The 22,889-nt window shown below is 36.7% G+C and overlaps 1 protein-coding gene across 5 annotated transcripts in view; it reads left to right on the top strand.

Annotated features, from left to right (window-relative positions):
* Positions 1-22,889, top strand: part of diaph2 (diaphanous-related formin 2) — a 421,729-nt gene that overhangs the window by 7,175 nt on the left and 391,665 nt on the right. For 4 of the 5 annotated variants that reach the window (XM_077577700.1, XM_077577701.1, XM_077577697.1 and 1 more), the window contains exons 3-5: positions 10,091-10,123; positions 11,437-11,613; positions 20,118-20,222. In XM_077577700.1, coding sequence (XP_077433826.1) covers positions 10,091-10,123; positions 11,437-11,613; positions 20,118-20,222 — 315 coding nt within the window. The remainder of the gene's footprint in view (positions 1-10,090; positions 10,124-11,436; positions 11,614-20,117; positions 20,223-22,889) is intronic. The other variant, XM_077577699.1, reaches the window with a different exon arrangement.

Raw genomic sequence — 22,889 nt, 5'->3', positions numbered from 1 at the left:
AATATTATATTTGACCATGAACACATGTAAAAAAAGTCATAATTAGGAGTGTACGGCAGTGTTTTCATAAAATTTATTAGAATAAGAAGCAGTCTTTTTAAAATTAACCTAGTAAAAAGGCCAAAAACATTGCTTTTCACTTTCATATAAAATCCCATCAGAAATCTTGATTGTTGAAAATGTTCAATATATACCCCAACCAAGAAAAACTAACAAAACAACACAAATTTAATAATTACAAACCAAAGTTGAAGCGACTCAATGTAAAGCAGAAGCTCATTTTCTGGCTGGTTGTATTTGAGTCCATTTATAATTAACACTGGAATAATCAAACTGGGTCGTGATAGTGTAATTACGATGATGAGGATTTCAGGCTACATGGATGCGTTAATTATTTGCTCTTGGACACGTGAGACCTGACTTTGGCAGTGATAGGCTGACACGAGAAATAATAGAAAACAAATGGAAATAGAAATAATTCAGTCAATCGTTAAATCTTTACCACGTGTAAATGTAATATTATAATTGAAGTTTATTGGGAAGCTGGTGTCTTCACCTTTGAATGGGAGCTTACTTTTTTGTGTATATTAATTTTTTTTGAACAGCCCTTGTTGTCATTTTGGAATAAGTGTATAAGGAGTGATGCCCTCGTGCTTGACGGTGGTTTGAACTCTGAAGTTTTGTCTGTGTGTGTGTTTTTAAGGCATATTTATAATGAAGATACTTTCAGACACTTATTTATCTTCATGTTTTTTTTTTTCTGGTGACCTACCAACCATTTGATGCCCTGATACATGAGCTTTAGTAAAGCGTCTGAAGGTCTTGTTGACACTAAATGGCCAAACACTTACAAAGCTGATCTATATTCCTGGTGCTGTTGTGTACCTTTCCCACAATGTGTTCATTGAATGTAGCTAGTGTTGAGAAGGCATGTGAGGCAGGAAATGCACCACGTGTGAGTGTGTCCATGGCATTCAGGAAGTTGGAGAAAGAGAGGAAGCAGTGAAGAATGTTTTAGTAACACAGTGGAAGAAACCCCCTCTTTATGTATGTCCGCATACATCCCAGGCTCATTCATGTCCTCTTGCAGGACGTCTGTCCGCCTCAATTATTTGTCGACTAAATATGGAATTTTTCCTCTACTTTGTGTTAAAGTTCATATTAATCACACAAATACTAAGGCACTCTAATTAAAGGATAACAGTATACTGTAAATGGTTCCGAATGCACCAATAGTACTTTTTCAGACTGAGTACGACGAGTACAAGTATTTACATTTCAGTCGTTCATTAGAATCAAAACGTTCAGTGCCAAGGACGGGTTTTGTGGTTTATGTTTTTACCAGTTGAAACTGTTTGTGAATGTCTTGCCAATGTCTTTGCAGCCTTTTGCATCCTTGAACAAACCCTGCCGAAAAAAACAACATTCGCTAATTGCACACAATCGCACGCCTTCGCCGCTCAGTGAGGTACGGGCTTTACGGATAGACTTTCAGGTTTAATTTACCTCATTCACTCCTAGCCATTTTCACTGAAGCAACCGCCTTCGCTCCCGGCTGTTTTACTGGATTTTGGCTGATTTTGAAAGGCCCACAGAATATTGTGTTCTATTGCTATCAAAACATGGAACCTACCAAAAGAAAAAAATAGTCTCTTCTTTTATCAGGAAAAAAAATATTTTTGTATCTATTTCCTTTTGCAGCAATTGGCATTAGAATATAGCTAAGTTTTGTCAATATTCACATTCCTGGTGAAAACACTGACGAAAAGAGCTTGTTGCAACATGGCCCTGGTTGATCTCTTATACTCTGCGGACACCAAATCCTTCTGTATGCTCTTGTTTAAAAAACAAAACAAAACAAAACAAAAAATGTGGGACCACATTTTTGGGAGTGAAGGAAAAAGTATTAAAAAACATTTTTACACGTCTTCGGGTTTGAATGAGTTAATAGGTTTCTCATTTAGGAAATACATATTTTTATGTTGATTATCTACAATTTCAGGGCTCAAAAGTATGGCAAACAAATCACCAGGTAGGAAACGTATTTGGTAATGTCCATGTGTTGACTGTAATTCATAAAGAAAGTGAAATTCACTTCACTGCAAACTATCTTAAATTAAAGCCGATTGTTTTTCAGATTGTCGCGCGTAACGGCAAAAATCACAAAAACTCAGTGTCCAAATACTTCTGAACAAGACTGTATGTGAGAAATATACAACTGACCTAGCTGAATATTGTCACTAGTAGACAAATAGTCTACATAATAGCTAAGTGTCATGCTCGTCCTTAAGGATTAATGTACAAGAGATTTGCAGGGACAGAGATAACCCGAGGGCCTGACTGTGGAGTCACATGGTCGCAGCGCCCACTGAAAAGCCTTTCAAATGTTGGCTGGGCTGCCTTTTGTGTGCTTCCCCTTTCACTGATTGCTGTTTTAGGACACTACTAGCAGGGCCAGTGCCCGCCTGGAATAATTGAATAGTTGGACTGCTCACTCCCTCATGCCCATTTAAAGGCATAGCAGGTCCACATTGAAAATGTTTATTTTTCAAAGCAATTACTGCGCTCCAAGATCTCTTTAGATGGAGATAGAGCTCATTGTGCAGTTTTGATTTACTTTTTACCATTCAAGTCAGCTGTCAAGTGTCATTTTTTTTGTTTTTAATCCAGTGTGCCTTTGCATGCTATCTTGCAACATTCATGGGCCAAGTCTTCTCCCCTGGCCCGCACACACAGTATACATACACTGCGTGCTGCACTGATGAGAATCCTTCATCTTAGATTATAGGCTGTCCTTCTCAGTGCTCTTCCAAATAGATGATTCATGGCACGCTAGCAGAGGCTCTAAGAGTTTTAGCTCTGCGTACCTCCGCAACTGTTTTTGTATTCTGTCTTTTATTTTGGACATTGTTAAATAAATTGCACTATGCTCACTATTCAGCGCTGCAGACAAACGCTCCAAAGGTCTCTGGAACTCTCTGAAGTACCACAATAGCCAGCAGGGTCTTATTTTGACACGGCTACACTCCTAGTTCCAGCTGTTCCAATGCACAATATAGTTTATTGATGGCACATCGCTTATGTCATTGTGTGGGTTTCAAATGACCATACTTAAAATTCATTCATATTTTGAACTATGTACACATGAATGCAAGTATTTCTAAAATAGGTGTAGGTCAGGGGTGTCAAACATGCCAGATAAGGCCCGAAAAAGGGTGTAATCCGGCTCGCGACAAAAAAAGTTAAAAAAAAATAAAAAAAATAAAATAAAAGTGCTGTTGGACCAATTCAATTAATCTGACGGCCAAAATCAAAACATATAAATGAGTAATTTCACAATCCTCAGATTACACACAACCTAAAGTTAGGGTTTGTTGAAAAAAAAAAGTAAAATAAAAACATTGACCAAAATAAATCAAACACAAATGTGACACACATTATGACATGGATTAATTTGTAACTTAACTATAACTTTGCTAACTGCGCCATGCAATGCATTCTGGGAACAATATATAATATAATATACCTCATATATGAAAAACAGGTTGATATAACACGCCCGGAACTCATACGGACAAAGTGTTGACGTGTTCCATTTGCATTTGTGTTATTTTTTTGGGGAACAAAATATTGATGATGCCAATTGATTTGAACTTCTATACCATGATTTTATCGGTCCGGCCCACTTGGTAATATATTTTCCTCAAGGTGGCCCCTGAGCTACTGTGAGTTTGACACCCCTGGTGCAGGTGTTTCGTATTTATATGTTGACTGGAAAACCGACTTGTAGCAAAAAAAAAAAAAAAAAAAGATAAGAAATATAAAAAAGTACAATACTAGCACACTAATACCACCATACAAGCCTGCCGTATATAATTTCCGGGCAGGTGGAGTAGCCATGTCAAGTCAGAAACATTAAAATAAACACGGATGACAACTCTTTCTAAGCCGACTGCAAGTTTTGCATTGCAAAATGGTTGACGTAATCCACTAGGAGGCAGCTGCGCTCCCGTCATGCTGCAACGCAGAACATTGAGTAAAGACAAGGCACAGATGTTGTGATCAAGTAGCACAATTCTGGCACATTTTTTATTTTATAACTTGCGCTATTCTCAAGAAGCAATGTGGTATTTCTTTTCATCACTTAATTTTGTAGTTCACACACAAATGTAACATGGCATCTGTAGTCCTACTTGTATATTCACCAGACTACATTCTTTTTCGTCTCATTTACTGTATGCTTTCCTTATACATGGCGCCCACCGGACACCAAATGCCTGTTGTTAATTCGGTGTCTGCATGTACACAAATGCAAATACTCGTAGTGTACATGGTCTGAAAAAAGTGGTAGCCTATTGCTGCATACTAGAGAAATAGTGACTGAATTGTCCTAGAAATAGGGAAATTGTCTTAAACATGCATGCGATTCAGGAAAAGTGATTTGCTCCTTGAATAAAACATAATCAGGATTATATTATGTTCACTGTGACAGGTCTAATTGCGTCTTTGTTTCCCCACCTGTGGGTTCAAAAAGCGCGCGCACACACACAAACCACAACCAGCGCGTTACATTTGATTGCATTAAAAAGCACATTATATTTCATGTGTTCATAGCAATGGCTGGAAAACTGATGTAGGTTTTGCTATGTGTACAGTGTACACCTCATCGAGTTCCCAAAGGCAGCATGAAAAATATGTGGCTTGATTACTTTTGACAAAGATTTGTTCAGATGGTGTGTAATTGGGTAATTCCATTGGTATTTGGTGCTCTTTGCCAGAAAATAAATCCACCAATGTGGACCACATTGGCATCAATGAACATTCTATCTGAGTCCACAAAGACAAATGTTGTAGGAGGTGTTATCTTTATAGCGACCGTATTTCCTCCCTTAACAGCTGTAGGTCGTTAAATATTCAACTCACTGCAAAAAGGACAGTAGAAAATTTAAGCACAAAATATATTCAAATAAGAAAATTATTACTTCAAATAAGCAAAATTATTTGCCAACAGAACAAGAAAATTATACTTAAATTTACCTGTAAGATTTTGAAAAATAAGAAAACAATATTAGGCCCATATCAACCACAGCGGTCTTGAAAATAGTATTTTTAGACAAAAAATTGTAAATAGAACTATTTTCTTAAAATACATAAGTATTTATTTACACCTGGATAACTTAGCCTGAGTGTCAAGCAGGAGGGTAACAGATCCCATTTTTATTGTCTTCGGTATTACCCAGCCATGGATTAGACCCACAACCTCTCAGTCAGAGGGTAGACACTCTACCACTAGACCACTGAGCTGGTGCTGGAACAGGGAAAAATGAGCTTAGTAAATATAACAAAACGAACCACTTAAGCTATGTTGCACTTTTGTCTGATTGCTTTCATACTTGTATTTTTTTCCATTTATCTTATTACTAGATTATGCAAAATCTTAAAATAAGAAAATTCAATTTATGAAACCCCAGTTCAGGGCCTTTGATGTTAGTTAGTTGTCACCTTAAAATGTGGAAAATGTTTGTTTTAACCCTCACAGTATTTAAAAGTATGTTTTTAATATTTTGTACATGTATATTTTATAAATGTATTTTTCCCAGTGTGAGCTTCCGCCGGTAGAGGAAGACCAAGCCGTTTGAAGTTGCCCCAAACTATCGGCAGTTATCCCCCGTTATTATTAGAAGTCATTAAAGTTAAAGCTCATTTGTTTCTAAACTCGTATGGAAGAGGCGTCGCGGCCACCGACTTTATCGCGATCGTTCCGGTGGGTGACTTAAAATGACATCATACAGATGGTCCAGTTAAATTGGTTGGGAATAACAGTTATTGCTTCGCTAAATGCTGTGTAATGTCGCCAATCTTAAATATAAATGGTTTGTTTTTACATGCGCATGTTCCAGAGCTCTTTTTAGTGTTCCTTATACTATCAGAAGCAAGAATAAACTGACATACAGGTAATGTGATTTTATTGTGTTTTTTTCGTGTGTCCCTAGACTGACTTTCAATAAGATTTCATCCAGTGGGGGACCTAGAATTAATTTGGCTCATTTCCTTAAAAGGGACGATGGCATTTTCTCATAAACATTTATCATGATGAAAAAGTTTACTTTAATAATCGACGGGGGTACCCTGAGGACACGTAGGCTTGATTGTCAAATTACGTTGTTGCAATGTTGCCAAGATAATGGGGCACGAAAAGGCCCTCAAGTCAAGGCAATTTGCCAACCAGTGGTTTGATTGTTGTTAAATAGATTAGAAAATGTTAAAGTGTGGCATTTAAATATTAGCCTGTGTTTCACACAGTATTAAAGTGCTATTGAATGTCAGGGTTAATGACACATAAACGGTCTGATTTAGCAACGGTAGAAGTTGTTGCCCATGACACGCTTATCAAGAAGAACTCATGCTGGGCAGACACCATTTACGACATATGATTTGAAGAAGTCTTACAATTTGCCGAATGAGTTAATTACATGCGATGGAAATTCAACACCCAAGTGCTTGTATTACAGTCTAAGTTTGGCTTGTTGCTATTACACATCCAATTGGTGATGACAGAGTGTTTCAAACTAAGTGGCAGATGAAAAAACTTAAAAACTTATGAGAAATACAGGTAACATAGCTATAGTCTAATGTGAGGATTCGTTGGAGGTTAATGGGACACTGTTTATAAAATGAAAAGGCAGGAGGGAGACAAATTCATTCTTAATTTAAACTTTACTCATTATACATGGTAGCTAGAGCGACAACACTTCCTGATCCCCTATCAGCTGACTAACACTAACCAATCAGAAGCTAGCATACTTTAGGTAAATGCAAATGAATGACGGAGAGCAGCAGATTCGACATATCAACTTAGCTACTTGTGCAAAAAAAAATACTAAAATGTATGAATGTGTAAATAATAATTCTGGAATTATAAATTAAATTAAAATCTGCCACTTTATGAAATCGCAAATTTGCAAAGTTTTTTTCTCTTAATATTGCCCTCGCACTCTAAAAATATATATTTATACGTCGTCGTAAAGAGGTATTTAAAGTGCACATTTTATGTTTTTTTTTTGGTTCTGTTATTTATTTATATTTTTTTAAACAAAATTTCACAGAGATGGCGGACACTGAGATACTGATGTGGGAACCACTATTTCACTGTGATTTTCTTATTCTGGTAGACCACGGGCTAAAGGCTAATGGCACAGAACTCAACAAAACATATATTTTATTGCGTATATAGAATATTACAGAAGAAAAACTTTAGTTTTCCCAATTAATGGATCAAGGACATCGGGATACACATTTATTGCAATCAGGGCTGAACTGGCACAAAAAAAAATCGGCCCTGGCATTTTGACTTAGCCCAGCCTGGTCCGACTCTTGCCTGACATGTAGTTCTACTACTGATGTTTATTGATGATGTTTCAGTTTGTTATCTATACAGTGGAACCTCGGAGTTTGAACGTCTCGGAACTCGTACAAATCGGACTTCAACCAAAAAATCGGAGTAAAAAATGCCTCAGAGTTTGAACTGCTTTTCGGAGTTTGAACACCCAAGCAAAGCAAGCTAAACCGAACGTACCCTGAAAACGGGTAGCCGAGTGAAGCCGAGCGGAGCCAAGCAATGCCGAATGCTCACGTTGCGGTAGCACTGCTCATTTCCAGTCAGATCGTGAATACTCCCGGAGGTGCTCCATACTCGCGAGTGCATTTTGTTGTAACTACCATGACTACTTCTGTAAATACTGGCACGAGAACCCCCCTTAGCTGTTCAACAACGTGCCTCACGTTAAACGACGCACGCAAGGACTGTTTAGTAGTCTAACAATATGCCCAAAGTAATATACACAAACTCAGCACTGAACTAAAGCTAGCATTAACATAGCGTTTATCATCCGCTGATGCCATCACACCACAACAGGTAATGTAAGGTATTTTTATTGTTTAAATACTGTACTGTACTGCAAATGTAAAAAATAAAAATAGGAATTTTCTGTTTTTGGAGCTTGAGAACAGATGAATTGCATTTACATTATTTCCTATGGGGAATTTCTTTTCGGAGGTTGAACAATTCAGACTTTGATCACTTTGCAGAAACAAATTATGTTCAAACTCCGAGGTACCACTGTAACGGACTGCTCTTTTTAAATTCTGGGCCAGTCTCTCGGAGTGAAATGTGGGGAAAAAAATTAAAAAGCACGGCATCGGCCCCAAAAGAGGCGGCCCTCCGGGCATCTGTCCTGTATGCCAGGTGGCCAGTCCAGCCCTGATCGCAATCGTATCGTGAGCCACTTTGTTGATGTGAGATTCAATTTAGTATTGAGTGAGTGCCTCGAGCGACAGCTGATGAAGGCGCACAGAGGGAGGTCTAGGTTAGAGCCAGTCTGTTTGATCGCTATAGCACCACTAATTTCCTGATTGCAGTTGTGGAGAAATCCACGGCTCTAGGCAGCCTTTATGGCCATTAGCAGCACACGTCTCTCTATTCATTAGTACCTCAGAACCCCGTGCCTCGGCTCATACGGCAGTGAACTACTGCTGTCTTAAAAAATGACTGGCCACTCACATAATGCCATGGAAAGACATTAAGGTGTTTGGGAACATCCCTTTGGTCGTTTTGAATGTTCCCTTATTAGGAGGAAGTGTTGGCGTTTAATGCTGTGATCATGATGCACATGTTTCAAGGATATGAAGCATACTTAAGAAAGCTGATGATGAAGCTGATCTGTCATTAAAGTGTAGATATAAGTTAGAAGCTATTTTGCTACTCACCCCATTAAAAGCGTGTTATGGTTGTAGTGTAATTTAAGGGACATTCAAATGAGATGATCCACTGACTTTTTCTAATTGCACCAAACATGCTGTAATTTTGAGCATATTGAACATTAGCGTCACATGTTGTCAATGTACTAGTAAATGTACTTAAAGTACAATTTATTCTGCAGCCCATTTAGGCAGCAAACAATTTGGGCCTGAAACTTGTGCCCTCTGCTGTTTGTTACTATAGTAATGTTGCAATTCAACAGCATGAAGATGTTGACTATAGTTGAGTATATTGACTTGTGTTCACATGATTTAAATTCCACCAGTGATAAAATAACGCGAACAAAAAAGTTAAAAAATCATCTGTGGAATGGGCATTAAAAATGTACATTTTATCATCCATTTTAATTTCCTTTGGTGTGTGGTGGGTGTTCCTATTTCAGGTGTGCATGCCGGGGAATATCAGCTTACACTCACTTGTGTGTTTTTAAGTCTTTAAACAAGTTTTGTTGCATTTGCACAATATCCTTTTTATGTATCATATACAGGTGCATCTTAATAAATTAGAACAGAAAACTTATTTTCAGTAGTTCATTTCCAGATGTGGCAAATCCAGGTCCAGAAAATAAAAACCCTGCCACAGTTTGGCTTTAGCACCTGATGCTATCTATCTATCTATCTATCTATCTATCTATCTATCTATCTATCTATCTATCTATCTATCTATCTATCTATCTATCTATCTATCTATCTATCTATCTATCTATCTATCTATCTATCTATCTATCTATCTATCTATCTGTCCATCTGTCCATCTATCCATCTAGCTAGCTAGCTAGCAGGTAAACGAGCACCATGGAAGCTAGCTAGGAAGCTAGCTAGCATCAGATCACATCAAACTGTGGCAGGGTTTTTTACTTCCTGGACCTGGATGGAGTTGCCACCTTTGTTAAAAGTGAAATTCCAATTTTATGGTGAATTTGGGGATTTTGTGATAACTAGCACAATTCTAAAACAATAAAGTCAATAATAAATGTTTCACCCTGTGTATAGTGAGTTTCACTTTTTGAATTGAACTACAGAAATGAAGTTTTCCATGATATTCCAGCTTATTGAGCTTCACCTGTAGATGATGAAAACAAGCTTGGGAAGTTACTTTCTTTATTTTGGGGCTCACCTTCATCCTGCTTGGATTCTACCCTAGGAATGATACATGATTCAGGGGAGACACCTGTGTATGTGCATTCAACACAGATTTGGGGTTCTGTTCACCTCTGGTTGTTGTGCGGCCATTTCCTGTCATTTACATTGTGCCCTCCCTCCCTTTCAACAGAACATACACATTAAAACATTGGCTGATGATATGGTAAGGTGCTGGGTTTTACTTTGGCATGTTCATTTTTCATTGTTTTACATCATACTCGTCTGTTCATCATGGCTGCATGAGAAATGACTGAACTGACATAAACCATTGGATCAAACATGTATTAGAAGCAAACAGACACATTGTGAAAATCTGTCACGGTTCTTCTTGTTTCTACCAATTTGACAGCTTCTTCTAGTTTGTTTGATCCATTTGGAAATTATTCAGTGAACATATAACATGTATGTCAATATCACATATGTCTGTTTATATATCTAAATGTATTGTGTTGTTTAATTTGAATGGAAATGATGTCAGTAACCCACGATGACAAAGTGAAACTATATTTTTAGAAGTTTTGATTTAATATTTGTTTATGCTCATCACTTTTTTTTGTGTCCAGAAAACATAACAAGGGGAGGCTCAATTTCACTTAATTATAAAGTAAGGTACAATAGGGTGAAAATAAAAAATAGCAAAATAAAAGTGATAACATTACAGTCATTTTGTATACATTAAATATTTTTATATACAATGTCTAATTATAGACAATAATTATTTAAATAATGTAAATTATTTGCAGTCCCTATTAAACTAATTTATACAGATATTGTATTCCACCTTTTTTTCCCCCCAGAAACTAACAATTTGATCTTTATATTGTGGATCTGAGATGGAAGTTGTGAAAATAGTTTGGAATAAAATCCACAAGAAAGCAGCCGGCTGCCATAGTAAAAGCTTTAAATGCCCCAAACCATTCTTTCACTTTGCCAACGTTGTTACTGTTTCAAAATAAATCATTACAATTGAACATCACATTACAAGTGCATGAAACGACTACTTTCCTAAACCACGGTGCATGTTTTTTAATCCAGCATGTCCTCTCCATTCCATACTAATCCTAACATTACTTGCATGTAGGGGTCATATTTTTTCTTTGTTTACACTATAGAGGATAATAAATAGTGCCAGTTTTGATGGAAAGCCACTTGAGCGTCATTATTTTATAACAACCAGGTGGTCCTTTGGATAAGGTGGTAAGTGAAGTCTGTATTAGGTTCATAGAGTAAAGTGCTTGCTTTTCTGTATATTAGTTTATTTCACTCTTTTATTTGTTTAGGTAGCAAAATGTTTGTAATGTGTATTATTTTTTTTTGAAAGCTAAAATAATGTCTCTTTATGTTTTAATGAACAGTAATGGGATTACACTAAACAGCATAATTCTGTGAAATAACTGCACTGAATATGGATTAAAGGCCCTCATGCCTGGTGTAACAATATTATTGGGAGTGATGACTGAAACGTATTTTTTGCAGCGCGATCGCATTACCAGTTTCCGAAAGACGGGAATGAAGAAGGAGAAGCCCCTCATACAGCACCCGACCGACCCCCTCTCCACTCAGACTGAACTCCCCGTTCCTCAGCCGCTTTTCGACGACCGCTCCATGAACCTCTCAGAGAAGGAGATCATCGACCTCTTTGAGAAGATGATGGTAAGTTTGGGTTTTTTTGTGGCCCAGCTCAGACTGGCATCATTTTTTTAGGCTGTCCTTAGTTCCAGGAGGTCTTCAAGTCCGGTCCTTGAGGGCTCCTAACCAGCCTGCTTCCCATGTCTCCCTCATCCAACTCACCTTAATCAAATAATCAAGATCATTATCAGCCACCCACACTGCCCCAATAATCAGTTCTGATTATTTTTGGAGACATTACTGCCACCTACAGGACAGAACAGGAGTTTACCGTTCTAGTCTTTCCAGCGTTAGATTTATTAGACATATATATTTGCGCATCTATACTGTGTTCATTGTTTTGGTCAATGAGAGCTTTGAAACATTTTTGATCACAAGACAACATTTTCTTGGTGAGAAAAATTACCTGGTTTAACCTTATCCGCACACTGCTCTTACTACATTCAGAGTTATAACATTCCCGCTAACTCATAATTATCGTAGACACGCTTGCTTTCACACAATACATCTTCTTTACCTAAAATAGATTTAATTTGTATTTAGGATGTGAATACATTTGCAGATGTCAGGCTTTTTCCTGTCTACTTTTAGGGCAAAGCGATTTATTCACACTCTCCTGCGGGGTCAAAGCTCTGTCAATCTACATCGAAACACACACCAGCTCCAGTTTCATTGCATAGGTTGTGTTGTGGATAATACCTCAGAGTGTGTTTTGTGCCTGCCCTTTTCTCGCTTCTCACACAATGTCCTTTATTACCAGGCGCCACACTACACGATCAGTGCTCCGAGTTTTTAATCAGGCTCTGGCGTGAGTGTTTTCTTGCCTGGTTGCTCATCCCTGTCACTCAGTTCACTTCTCAATGACGATGTTTGTGTTCACGGTAGCGTGACATTAAACCCAAGCTTAAATTTGCTCGCTGACAGACGACACAGAAAGCAGGTTTGGGCATGGGCTGATATTTGACAAGCATTGACAACCACAAGTGAAAATGTTCGATTACAGCAATGAATTCAAATCCAAGAGGTGTATTCATTTGTGTACTATTCAAGCCACCACTCTTGGCTGTCAGACTACACTGCAACCTTTCATTTCCAAATTGGCAGTTTGACCACCATTTTATTTAAAATATGATTCTAATAGGGGTGGGAAAAAATTGATATAGCAATATATTGTTGTGCTCTCTATTGCAATAAATATATCGATACACTAACGGCAGCATTGCTATTTTATTTTATTTTATTTTTTTTATTTTTTATTTTTTCCAGGAGAGCTCAGTATTGTTCATTCGATTTGACATCATCATTGCTCTCCTTTTTTTAAAAAAACAAACAAACAAATCAATTAAAAAAAATTTAATAAATGTTTTTTTTTTAAATATATATACCTATATATATATATACATATACACACATATATATATATATATATATATATATATATATTTTTTTTGTATGTGGGTGAGTATGTGTATGTGCGTGTGTGTGTGTGTGTGCGTGCGTGCGTGCGAGCGAGCGTGTGTGTATTCATCAGTTCACCTAAAGCCCATTAAAAAAAATCCCATACTAATAATATAATATAATAATAAATTGCCAAATGCAGAAACATCAATGTAAGTTATCACGATGTAGTGGCTCTCGCTAACAGACAGAATTAAGTAACCGGAATTAGGTTAAAAATTTTTATATACGTAGACCATGTTTCTATAAATTTTGATATTTGGTTTTTATTTGAGGCAGATATTTTTTCCATTAAAATGTGATTTATGAGGAGGTTAGACCATTGGTCGATATTCAGAGTTTGTTTATTTTTCCAGTTAACAAGAATTGTTTTTTTAGCATTGCTATTTTATGATGGCAAACCAGTGCAAAGCACATAATGGATTTAGACCGTCATTCATACATATCAATGAAGCTGGAAACATACTCAACGTAACACGCCGCCTACATCAAGGCTAACTTCAAAAATAAAGCTTTACCAAACAATACATTGATGTCAATGCAATTGCCATGGTTGGCTTTTACTTTGAAGTCGGCCTGCGCGGCGACGTGACCACCAGCTTTGACTTCCTTTTTCGACGTGTTGGTTCAAGTTTTTATTTAAATTACATATTTTCTACCAACATTTTCACAATGCTATTCCAAAAGTATATGTAATCGCTAATTTAGGATGCTAAGAAACCGCTAGTTAATTACGTTGTCATTGTATGATACGTCGCAAGTCTCCGACGTTAGTGGCTAGCAGCTAGTGTTAGCATTAGTGGTACGGTGGCCCTAAAGTGCAAAAAAAGGCTGGCAACAGTAATGAGTGACACCTAGCTGGCTTGCTTTCTTTATACTTTTTCAATATCTAGGCTACTTTGTTATTCACTCTACATGTTTAAAGGAAAGAAATGTGCCTTAAATTGCACTTTGTCTTTTTCATTATTAATAAAAAGATAATAGAACTTTGTCTTAATTTATTTTATAAAACATCTTTTCCACTAAATAAAAACATTCAACTCAAAATGTCAAATATTAATGTTTAGATTTTAGGAAAACAACTTTAAGCCATTAATACCTCATTTTATACATGGACCAGGAATAAAATAAAATAAGAATGTATCTGCCTCTTATTGCACTTAAAGTTGTGTTCCTAAACCCTAAACGACCAAATTAGACATTTTGAACTGTGTAGTGTGAACTTCCATAAATCCTCTAGGACGAACACAAAATCGGCAAAATTATCCTGAAAATCTCATGAGACTTTTGTAAATCTTGTGAGACTTCTCAAATCCCCAAAAGAGTTCTGCAAATCTAATGAGACTTCATCAAATGCTATGAACTTGCATAAATTCCTTGGGACTGACATAAATTCAGTGAGCCTGCTCACATCTCTCCTGAAAATCTCATGAGACGTTTGCAAATTTTGAGTCCTTCACAATTTTCGCATAGCTACCTTGACTTTTGAAAATATTTCAGCAAATCTTGTTAATTGTTAATTTCTGCCAGACTCTAGCAAGTCTTGCAAAAACCCATGTGACCTGCGCAAATCTTGTGAGACTTTCATTTTTCTTTCAAAACTTTATCTCAATAAGCATCTAAACGATTAGGCCCAATGATCATGGTTTTTAATTTTCTGTGTGTGTGTGTGTTTGTGTTTTTTTGCGTTATAACCATAGAACTTGAAATGGAAGCTTGGCCCCAGATGTCCAGGCTTTTCAGTCGAATATGACTTAAGCAACAATAAGGCAAAAATAAAGGAAGATTGGAATGTATGCCAGAAAAATGATCTGTTATGTGTCTGGAATGTGTTTGTAAATGTTACTTTTAGCCTTGTTTTTACACTTGCATGACTTTTAACTCTTTGACTGCCAAAAACGTTAAATAACGTTTAGTAAAATCCTATGGAGGAGTGCCAAAGACGTTAAAAGACGTTTTTTTTTTCAAAACAGAGGTGAAACTAACCATTTTCTATTGTTGATTACTGAAAAACGGAATAAGGTAGAAACAAACTTTTTGTTCTGATGAAAGATGAGAGTCCAATCTTTCATTTGGTAGTATGTGTGTTTCCATAGTCCAAACACATCATTTTCTATGGACCTTGAAAGATCAGTCAAAAATGCTTAAATCGGCTGGCACCCACGGCATCCCTTTTCTGAAAACGTCTGGCAGTCAAAGAGTTAATGAGAGAGCTAATTCAGGTTTTATGTTGGTGACCCTATATAAATCCAAGTTATTGTTATTATTTCAGACATCATATATATATATTTTTTAAACTACCTTGGAATGGATTAGTGTTGAATCTCGGGTTGCACTGTATAAACTTTTATACAGATTCATCCATTTTATGGTCATGCAAACATGTCATTTGGCCTCGATCTTTTTTAGACTTTCTGTTATTGTTAGTTTCGCCATGCTGCAGCCCAGCAGGCCTCAGAGTAGAGTGCCATATTAGTTAGACCCCCCTCTGTGCGCTAATGACCTGGAGAAAGTCAAAATATATTTTTTTTCGTTTGGGGAAAGTGCTTTGCCTCTTGCACACAACCTAAATTAAATCTTATTACTGACAGGTCATGGAGGCGTTATGAGGAAATGAATGAAATATGAAAATAGAAGAATTATAATGAAGGTAAACGTTTGTGTGTGAGGTGAAATGATGCTTTGATAGCAAAAATATAACGATATTCCTGGGGAGGTTGAGTTGCATTTAAACGTCATCCACCGCCACCGCCTTCAAAAGGTTGTCGTGTGTGTCGAAACTCTGAGATGAACACAGCGGGGAAGCCAGAGCCCCTCATCAATATGCACAAACATTAAATCCACGGAATTTCTTAGGAAAGTGCATCTCACTGAGCTTCGGTGTCACAACCGGAGATGACGCCAGTCCAAGAGGTTTCGGAACAATCAACCAGGAATATACTGGAAAAATCTGCCCCAAAATAGCGCATTTTGTCAAAGATCAGATCAGTGAGCATCGCAAGTTTATTTTGTCTGTGATAGAGGTTGAGTGCCTTTTTAAGACCACAGTGAGCCTTGTCTGACACCATTGACGTATTAAAACCCCTTTCATCTTTGGTTCAAGCCTATATTGTCCATAACGGGATCATAAAAATCAGTGGTAGGTAAGGAAGAGCTCATCTCATCGATGGCGTGACTTCTAGCAAAAGCTGTTGCACGCGGCCACTTAAAAGTCCAATGTGCTGATGGGGCCCATTAGGCGTTATTATTACTTGGACATTTTCACTTGTCTATCAGCTTTAAAACCTCTCAGCGTGCAATGTCTTTTTTTATTGAAGTGTTGCACATCAATTTTTTGCTTCTTAAGAGGGTCTTCTGCTTGTTAGGAGTTGCATGTTTTTGTTTCTAGTGAGGAAGAAGGCCAGTAAAAAAAAAAAAAAAAGATTCTCCGGCCAGATGGAGGTTTTATGTGGCGTTCCATGCACTTTGTCAGAATGAACACTCCCAGTTAATAAGATCCGAGGTGATCCCACTGCAGTAATATTCTGCAGCAGGGCTTTTTAACAACAACCTGCTGGAAAGTGTCTGTGCGTAAACCTGCACAGTCATGGATCAGAATTTTGTGCTGAGGGTGGAAAATAATGATTTGTGATGGCTGGATTATTTTTTTTTAGATCTTTGAAAGAAGTAAAGTTCAGAGTAAAATTAATTGCTGAATTTAAATGGAAACATTCTAGATTATATCTGTACAAAATGTACATAAAGGTCTGATTTTCAGTCATTTATCAATTGCGCTAATTATTAAATTCATTAGCAAATTTCGATCGGCAAGCTTAATATTCCTATACAGACCCTATTGTAGGCTTCATTTATATAGGTTAGATCCTGTTTTGTGTATAGTCTGGGCTTTCCCTATTTCAGCCTGAAGATTTAAGAATTATTTTTTGTATTCATTAGAATAAAAAAACAAAACAAAATGTTCAAATTAATTTGAAGGCTGACGTCTGAATGGTTGCTTTCTAAATGATTTTATATGTTTTAGTTTTGCATTGTAATTTCATTTTGGTGCTTGTCTGCACAATATTTTTTTAAGACCACAGAATTAAAAATCATTTATCAACAGACATCTGAAAATAAATAAATAAACATACGATCCTTGAAAACCAATTCATCCCTTTTCAATTCTGCTTGTCCTGTTTGCCGTTGTTGGTTATGGATTCTATCCCAGCTGAATTTGGACACTGACAATGACCTCTTTGTAAAATAGTTGCTGGATAAAATACCATTTAGAAATGTTGAGAATGTCAAAATAAGAAACTAAAACATTAAATGTGTTATATTTTAAAGCAATATGGACCACAATTGACAAATGAGCAAAATCAGTCCTTGGGAATGACACACTTCATAAACTCATAGCTTTTGCTAAACTATTCCATTCATTTTGTAATATTGTCTCATTCCTAATTCATAAAGTGAATTCTAAGCAGATTTAGCAATTTTCCATCAGTCTGGGATTAGATTGATTGAAGCAAAAAGTGCATGATTTTCTTTGCTCGACAGTAGAGGGCAGCAAGCCTCTGCAAATGTACCCTGGCTCTCCTGGGGGAGCTTGAATGTGTGTGTGTGTGTGTGTGTGTGTGTTTTTTCTCTCTCTCAACTGATACCAAGGCATTCATTTTGGAGAGAGAGTGCTCCTTCCAAACATCCCCTTCCATTCTAATCACCATGTCATTCTGTAGCTATTAGTCCTCCGCTCGGCCTTTGCTCCATCCGCTGATGCCTTTCACATGAAAGACGTCTTTTGTGATGCATTATGAAAAGTAGCACAACGATAGTACCCTCGGTATTGCGCACAGACTGCCGATCAAGGCTTATTCAATTTGATTGGTTTGTCCTTTTTTCCCTGAGTTTGTACATTTGGTATAGCCTTGCAACATTCTTTTATTGAAGGATTAATTAATACTGCTATTTTGTCCACTTTTCTCGCGCTACCTTGGGCCTCGAACAAAGACAAATTTACAAGAAATGAAAGTATTCACCTGCGGAAGGACATAATCCGATTCTAGAGTGGTAGTTAAATTGAAAGCAGTTGTTTAGTGTGTGGCATTGATGAACAGAGTTATATTGAATTCACCATGGTAACAGTAGAGGTGAGATTTTTTTTAACTTCAACTGTCAAACAAAAGTTTAAAAAGAGATTAATCTGAACACATTAAAAATGTGTACTCATCCATACATTTCCTGAAAGGCTACAGTGGATTTGAGTCGCCTCTTTTATAGGCCACATGCAGCTCACGGTACAGCACACATTCTTTTATTATTACTAGCCTCTTATGCAGGGATTCCACAAAATTGCAGCATTCATGTTGGAACCAAAGATCAAATTTTATTTTACATAGAACCCAGAAAAGTTTGAATATTGTTGAAATCTAACTGTAGGTATTTGGATATTTTTTAGGCAGCACCCTTTTTCTTTTTTCCAATTGTCCGACACTTCCTGCCTCTGTTATGACTCTATTAGTGTTTGGTGTGTGTGTGTGTGTGTGTAGTCATGAACATGCTCCGATACAACAACACCGATACCGCTTCACCAGCCTGACATATATCTTCTCGGCAGGCGGATGCCAGCTGTGTGGAGATGCAATTAACGTAAACACGGATGACATCACTTTTAGCCGACTGCAAATTATGCTCCGCAAAATGGATAATAAACCACACCCCTCGGGCCCTGGAGACTACCTGGTTAATCCAGTATCATATCGTTATCTCAAGTGTTAAAGCATGCAAGTCGAAGTACACACGGACCTGTACTGGGAAGGTGCACGTGGCTCATTAAGTCAGTTGTTACTTTGATTGCTCCACCATTACTTGGCTAACTGTTGCAATTCTAAAGCTAATACTATTCATTTAACTCTTTGACTGCCAAAGACGTTAAATAACGTTTAGTAAAATCCTATGGAGGAGTGCCAAAGACGTTAAAAGACGTTTGTTTCAAAACAGAGGTGAAACTAACCATTTTCTATTGTGGATTACTGAAAAACGGAATAAGGTAGAAACAAACTTTTTTTTTCCTGATGAAAGATGAGAGTCCAATCTTTTTTTGGTAGTATGTGTGTTTCCATAGTCCAAACACATACTTTTCTATGGACCTTGAAAGATCAGTCAAAATGCTTAAAATCGGCTGGCACCCACGGCATCCCTTTTCTGAAAACGTCTGGCAGTCAAAGAGTTAAAAAAAAGAAGAAAAAAAAAGTGCCTATTGCTTTTCATAACATAATCCAGAGTAAAGAGAAGTGATTGGTGTCATTATGCATCACCTAAATTGTACTGCCTCGGTTTTATTTTAGAACTAAAGTGCCTTGTGTTACAGGCGGCATTCAGTGAATTATTACCATAATAAGATTGTTAAAAATGTCAGTAATGACAAGTTATTAAAAAAAAGTTTTCTAAAACGTTTCATTTCAAAAGCTTTTGAATAATATTTTATTCAAATTTAATTTGCGATCAGACAATAGTTGGGTTTCCATCCACCCATTTTTATTCAAATTTTCAAGAAATGCAAAAATAAAACAATGGAAACGCTATAAATTCGAAAAAGGGACTGGACTTGGTATCAATACTCTAATAAAAGTACTTGTACTTATACTCGGTGTGGAAAAAAGTGATATCAGTGCATCCCTAACTACTACTTCAGAAAGTGTAAAGTTGGTCACCTTTGAATCCCCCATTACTAAAAGGACAGAGAAAAAAACTAAATTCAAGTCTCACGAGATATCATTTTTCAAACTCGGGAAGCTTTTTCCCAAATCAAATCTCTTATACTCTGCTGCCACCTGCTGGCCGTTTTTGTAATAACTACCATTGCCATTACAATGCTCTTCAGTTCAGAGGCCACATCAAAGCCTTCTTGTATGCTCTAACATTTAAAAAACAAACAAACATAAAAAAACGTATAAATACTTCTTTGGGATCATGGTAATATTTAAAGAAAAAAATAGAACATATTTATACATTTTTGGGAGCAAATTAGTTAAAGTCTTCTCCATTTTGTAATATGCTACTCACTGTCTGTCTGTTCATCTGTTGCCTAGGAGGACATGAATCTGAATGAAGATCGAAAAGCGCCTCTACGCGGGAAGGACTTGAGCACCAAACGCGAGATGGTAGTTCAGTACATCTCAGCTACTGCCAAATCTGTAAGTCAAGTTATTTTGTTCCTTACAAAGTGACGTGTGCTTACCCAGTTGACAGTAGTAGTTGTGCTGAATTGTGGTGATGATTCTCCTCGTGAATCTCCAGAATGAGTTCAGCCTTGATTCCCTCGCTTTTGCAGTATGGCTTGCTTTGCTTTGCACTTCTACCATCTCTACACTCTCCATGCTTCACACCTCTGAATATTCTGATTGCTGTCTGATTTCCCCCCCAACACACCTCCCGACCATTTTGTTCCCATCATGCTGCAACCACCATCACTGGTAATTGTAGGCACTCACTCACTCAATGCTAGGTGGATGGTCAGTGCTTGTCTAGCCGTTTGCTTGCATGCAAGATTGTTGGTTTTTGGGTTGTGCTTGCATGGAAGTGTCACGGTGACACATTCATTTATTGTTTGGTATAAGGGTGCAAATGGAGTTTGTGGGTCTAACAGCAGTCTTGCATTAAAAGGCAATTGTCAAAAATTGCGCACACAAGCAATTTGTGGCAAGTTTAACTTGAACGAAAAACTTAACTGAACTGTTGTTTACCAGTTACTTGTACACTTTATGTGCTTATTTCATTCTAACTACTTGGAGGATTTAGTATATCATTTTATGGTATGATCATATGCTCAGAAATTAGGTACAGCTAATTTATGTTAAATGTCAGTTTGGGTCTTTAATACCTGATTAAAAATTTATTTTAAAACACGGTAGGGCTGCTCGAAAATGAAGCAAATATTAATCCAGATTATTTGGGTAATAATTGAAATCATAATTATTTTTTGGTACAAAAAAATAATATGTTTAAATGTAAAAAATATTAAGACAAATAAAATTATTTGAAACACTATTATGTAAGTTCCTTTTGAATGAAATAAAATGTATGAAATTAGTTATTTTAAAATGAAAAGAAAGTTAGGTACAGCGAAATTTTGGTCAATGTCAGTTTGGGTCTTTATTACCTGATTTAAAATAAATCACAACACGGTAGGGCTGCTCGAATAAGAAGAAAATATTATTATTTTGGTAATAATTGAAATCACAGTTATTTTTTGGTACAAAGCAAGAATATGTTTAAATATAAAAAATATTAAGAGAAATAAAATTATGCAAATTCTTTTGGAATGAAATACATTTATCAAATTAGTTATTTTAAAATTCAAAAAAAGATGCAAATGTATACATTTAAACAACTCAACATTTTTATAATTTTTTCTTTACGATTATACTGATTTTGTAATTGTGGAGTGTAATTGAAATTGTAATTGGATTTCGATTGATTGCGCAGCCCTACCACACGGGCAATTAATGAGTTAACTGGTTAGCCCATTTAACTCTCTTGCTCACCAAAACAGCAGCAACTATGGAAGCACATAAATAGTCTCACAGCCAGTTTAGTACATGAAGTCTTATCGCATCTTGCATAGGATCTTATTATACTTGGTGATGGTGTCTTTAAAGACTTAACTATTAAGACACGGCCATGTAAATGTTAAATGCATCCATTTTTTTTTTTACCTTATAGTCTTCTTTTCACTGCATTTCTCGATCAAAGTTTATTTAATTTAGTTTTAAACTCTAATTTAATTTGTGATAAATTATAAAATACTTATTATTGTTTAACGTTTTTTCTAAGGCTCACTCTTCTGCAGTCGAATATATAAACGGCCTCGGCCGCTATTATTGCAAAACTTTTGTATCATGCATTCCAAAAAAAACATCATCTTTGTGGCTCATCAACAATCATCTACAAAAGAGTGATTATTTTTATTCTCCCTTCGCTAGCTTCCTGGACCTGCAAAGCATCATCATTTATTTGCCTCCTCATTGGTATGGTAATTAAACGGCATTATTGATAATGATGATTTTTCCGAGATGATTGAATTCCTCACCGGGCCCATTATGCTTTGTGAGCAATGATATTTTATTCAAATGACAAACATAATGTGTGTAGTCAAAAGACAAGAGAACAAAACGTCATGTCTCTCAGCACCCCGCTATTACTTTCATTAAGACGTGAAGAAGAGGGGTTGGTTGAATGTCACTGTTGACATATCATTGAGTGCCACAGGGGGGCTACCCTCCGGCAATGAAAAGTGTAGCCTTTGTTCAAGTCGCTATTCTCTTTAATAGGAACGATATGACAACTTTAGTTTGGTAAAATTTGTTAAAAAAAAAAAAAATCTAAGTTTGCGACAATTTTTCAAGGTGGCTTGTAATGCATTTTCTAAATTATAGCTTTGGACTGAATAAAATGATGATGATAATAATTATTTAACATTAAAGTGGAAGTCAACCCACATTTTTTTTTGGGACAATAATATGTTGTATGAAGCCCTACTAGTCTAAATACGGTATTCTGGTTAATATTGCGTTAGTGGAATATGAGTTAAGCAGCAAAATCCAGCCGTTTTTAATCCATCTCAGGGGGCGGCCATTTTGCCACTTGCTGTTGAGTGAAGATGACATCAATGTTGCTCAGGTCTCAGGAAACAACCAATCACAATTTAGTTTCAGAAAACAGGTGAGCTATGATTGGTCGTTGCTTGAGCCTTGCGCAACATTGATGCCATTTTCAGTCGACGGCAAATGGCAAAATGGCCGCCCCTGAGATGGATAAAACAGCTGGATTTTGCTTCATAACTCATAAACCATAAATGTTGA

Source organism: Vanacampus margaritifer, chromosome 10, assembly GCF_051991255.1.
Source record: "Vanacampus margaritifer isolate UIUO_Vmar chromosome 10, RoL_Vmar_1.0, whole genome shotgun sequence".
In the NCBI taxonomy this organism is placed as follows: domain Eukaryota; kingdom Metazoa; phylum Chordata; class Actinopteri; order Syngnathiformes; family Syngnathidae; genus Vanacampus; species Vanacampus margaritifer.
Note: the sequence above shows the minus strand (reverse complement) of the source record. Positions and strands in the feature narration are given on the sequence as shown.